Source organism: Acanthisitta chloris, unplaced genomic scaffold, assembly GCF_000695815.1.
Source record: "Acanthisitta chloris isolate BGI_N310 unplaced genomic scaffold, ASM69581v1 scaffold21112, whole genome shotgun sequence".
Classification (NCBI taxonomy): Eukaryota; Metazoa; Chordata; class Aves; order Passeriformes; family Acanthisittidae; genus Acanthisitta; species Acanthisitta chloris.
The window spans coordinates 1,654-4,715 of NW_008662425.1; the positions used below are offsets into that span (position 1 = coordinate 1,654).

General features: G+C 53.5%; 1 protein-coding gene across 1 annotated transcript in view; it reads left to right on the forward strand.

Moving 5' to 3' along the window:
• PRPF19 (pre-mRNA processing factor 19) overlaps positions 1-2,845 on the forward strand; it is a gene marked incomplete at its 5' end in the record, with an annotated part of 3,794 nt that extends 949 nt beyond the window's left edge. Inside the window, 12 exon segments of the mRNA XM_009070602.1 lie at positions 47-120; positions 237-299; positions 380-421; positions 517-591; positions 719-794; positions 1,002-1,111; positions 1,261-1,416; positions 1,493-1,562; positions 1,928-2,013; positions 2,283-2,453; positions 2,548-2,653; positions 2,748-2,845. Of these exon segments, the coding sequence (XP_009068850.1) occupies positions 47-120; positions 237-299; positions 380-421; positions 517-591; positions 719-794; positions 1,002-1,111; positions 1,261-1,416; positions 1,493-1,562; positions 1,928-2,013; positions 2,283-2,453; positions 2,548-2,653; positions 2,748-2,845 (1,127 nt within the window).
• Between the last annotated feature and the right edge of the window lie 217 nt (positions 2,846-3,062).

Genomic DNA, 3,062 nt, shown 5'->3' on the forward strand with positions numbered 1-3,062 from the left:
GGCTGGTGTCCCTCAGCCTCGCCCAACTCACTCTGTGTCCCCTCAGCTCTGGCCACGCTGAAGCCTCAGGCTGGGCTCATCGTGCCGCAGGCAGTGCCATCATCACAGCCCAATGTGGCGGTGAGATTTCTATCCCATCCCTTTTCCCGCTCATTCCCCTTTCCAAGCTCAGCTCATTGCCCCTAAATTCCTCCTCTGGGTGTCCCCCCTCACCCTTGTTCCCCTGTCCCATCCAGGGTGCTGGAGAATCCATGGATCTGGGAGAGCTGGCAGGCATGACCCCGGAGATCATCCAGAAGGTAAAGGGTGTTCCATGTGTCCTCTCTGTCCTCCCACCATGGAATTCTCAATCCATACTCATTCTTCTCTTGTTTTCCAGCTCCAAGACAAGGCAACGGTGCTGACCACGGAGCGTAAGAAGGTGAGCAGCCTCATCCAAAGGTTCTATGGGATGTGCTTTTGGAGCACACTCCAGGAGAAGCTGATGGTTACCCGTGTGCTGTTTCTCTTTTCCAGAGAGGGAAGACAGTTCCAGAGGAGCTGGTGAAGCCTGAGGAGCTCAGCAAGTACCGGCAGGTTGCCTCACATGTGGTGAGTGCCAGGAAGAACTCCCACACGGAGCTGGGAATTTCTTGAAGCTGCTCAATTCCTCCTCAGTTCCTTTTGGGAGTGTTTTCTGGTTCATGCTATTAATTTGGGCTTCTCCAACCTCACACAGGGGCTGCACAGCGCCAGCATCCCAGGAATTCTTGCCTTGGATCTCTGTCCTTCCGACACCAACAAGATCCTCACCGGTAAGGAAGGCTCCATGGGGAATGTGACTACCTGGGAGCAGGTCCTTTCCTCCATGATTTTGGGAATTGAGGTGGGACAAAGGCCATGAGATTCTCCCTCACCTCCCAGCAAAGATGCTGAGCTCAGTGTTTCCTAGGAAAAGCAGGTGAATTTCTAGTTGGTTGGCCCCAGACTTCCATCCCAGCACTTCCTGCTTGGTTTTCCAGGTGGAGCTGACAAAAACGTCATCGTGTTCGACAAGAGCTCGGAGCAGATCTTGGCCACCCTTAAGGGACACACCAAGAAGGTCACCAGTGTCGTGTTCCACCCATCCCAGGTGCGTTTGGCCTCTTCTCACACACCCATGGTGCTCCAGATCTATCTTTGTGATCCCTGTCCCAGCGCAATCTCCAGTCTTCACCTTTGAGGAGCTGTGGGAGAGGTGAACTCATTCCACGGTGACCTTCCTGTGTTGTCCTTGTATAGGACTTGGTGTTCTCGGCTTCTCCCGATGCCACCATCCGGATCTGGTCCGTTCCCAATGCTTCCTGCGTGCAGGTGGTCCGTGCCCACGAGGGCTCCGTGACCGGATTGAGCCTCCATGCCACTGGGGACTACCTGCTCAGCTCCTCTGATGACCAGGTGAGACCCATGCCACCCCACACATCCCTCTGGTGCTTCCCGACCTTCTGTATCCAACACTATTCCTCTCTTCCAGTACTGGGCCTTCTCAGATATCCAGACAGGCCGTGTGCTCACCAAGGTGACAGATGAGAGCTCGGGATGTGGTAAGGATTAGGGCTGCTCTCCCTATCCTGGGGATCCCTGGGCTCCTGGAACTTGTGGGATTTGTTTTGTGGGTTTTGGTAGCGCTCTTGAGTCTCCTCAATCCTCTTTAGTCTTCTCAACACTTCCAAGTCCACCACCTCTTGTGTCTTCCCAACCCTCCGAATCTCCTCAACCACCTGAATCTTCTCAACTTGCCAAGTCTTCCCAACACACTAAATCTTCCCAACCTTCCTAGTCTCCTCAACCTTCTTGAGTCTCCCCAACTCCTGAGTCTTGCCAACCCTCCCAGTCTTCTCAATATTCCCAATCTCCCCAACTGTGTTGAGTCTCCCCAACCCCCTGAGTTCTCTCCATGTCTCTGCAGCTCTCACCTGTGCCCAGTTCCACCCGGATGGGCTGATTTTTGGGACAGGAACGATGGATTCTCAAATCAAGATCTGGGATCTGAAGGTAGGGCTGGCCCTGAGGGCATTGGGGAGCACAGGGGGACACTTTGTGGAGTCTGAGCTGGGTTTGGGACCCTCCAGAGTGGTCACTCCAAGGAGTGGAGAACTTTGGGAGATACTGTGGGAGCTTTTCTCCAAGTTTCACAACCAGAAGGTGCTTGCAGGAACATCTGTTCCTGCGTTAACTCTGAAGCGGAATGATGACACTGCCATGCTGGTGCTGTGATTTCCTCCTCCCGTTCACCAGCTCCTCTCTAACCACCTTATCCCTAGGAACGCACCAACGTGGCCAACTTCCCAGGACACTCTGGTCCCATCACCAGCATTGCCTTCTCCGAGAACGGCTACTACTTGGCCACAGCTGCCGACGACTCCTCCGTCAAACTCTGGGATTTGAGGAAACTCAAGAACTTCAAGACTTTGCAGCTGGATAACAACTTTGAGGTGTGTGACCCTCGCCTCTGTTTTGAGCGGGGTGGGATCAGCATGCCAAAAAGTAATTTGGAGCTTCCTGATCGAATCTTCTTCTCCTCCGCAGGTGAAATCCCTGATCTTTGACCAGAGTGGGACCTACCTGGCCTTGGGTGGGACGGATGTCCAGATCTACATCTGCAAGCAGTGGACAGAGATCCTCCACTTCACAGGTGAGGGATTTGGGGAGTGTGGAATGTGGAGTTGGGAATGGGAATGTGATAGATCCTCTCAGTGCCATGACCATGGATTGTTTTCCATCCCCAGAGCACAGTGGCCTGACCACGGGAGTAGCCTTTGGCCACCATGCCAAGTTCATCGCCTCCACAGGCATGGATAGGAGCCTCAAGTTCTACAGCCTGTAACCCTGGATGTGGGGCTGGAATCTTGCTGGGATTTGGGGTGGGAGGTGGGTGGAATTATCCAAAGTGGGGTTATCCATGTGGGATTATCAGGCTCTCCTCGTCGTAGCTGTGGATGCAGGGGAAGTTCGATGTGGCCTTCCCCGTGCTCCTTGAATTTCTTGGTTAGTTTTTTTCCCCAGTTCCATGTGTTTTCTGCCTTTAGATTGTTTTGTGCTTG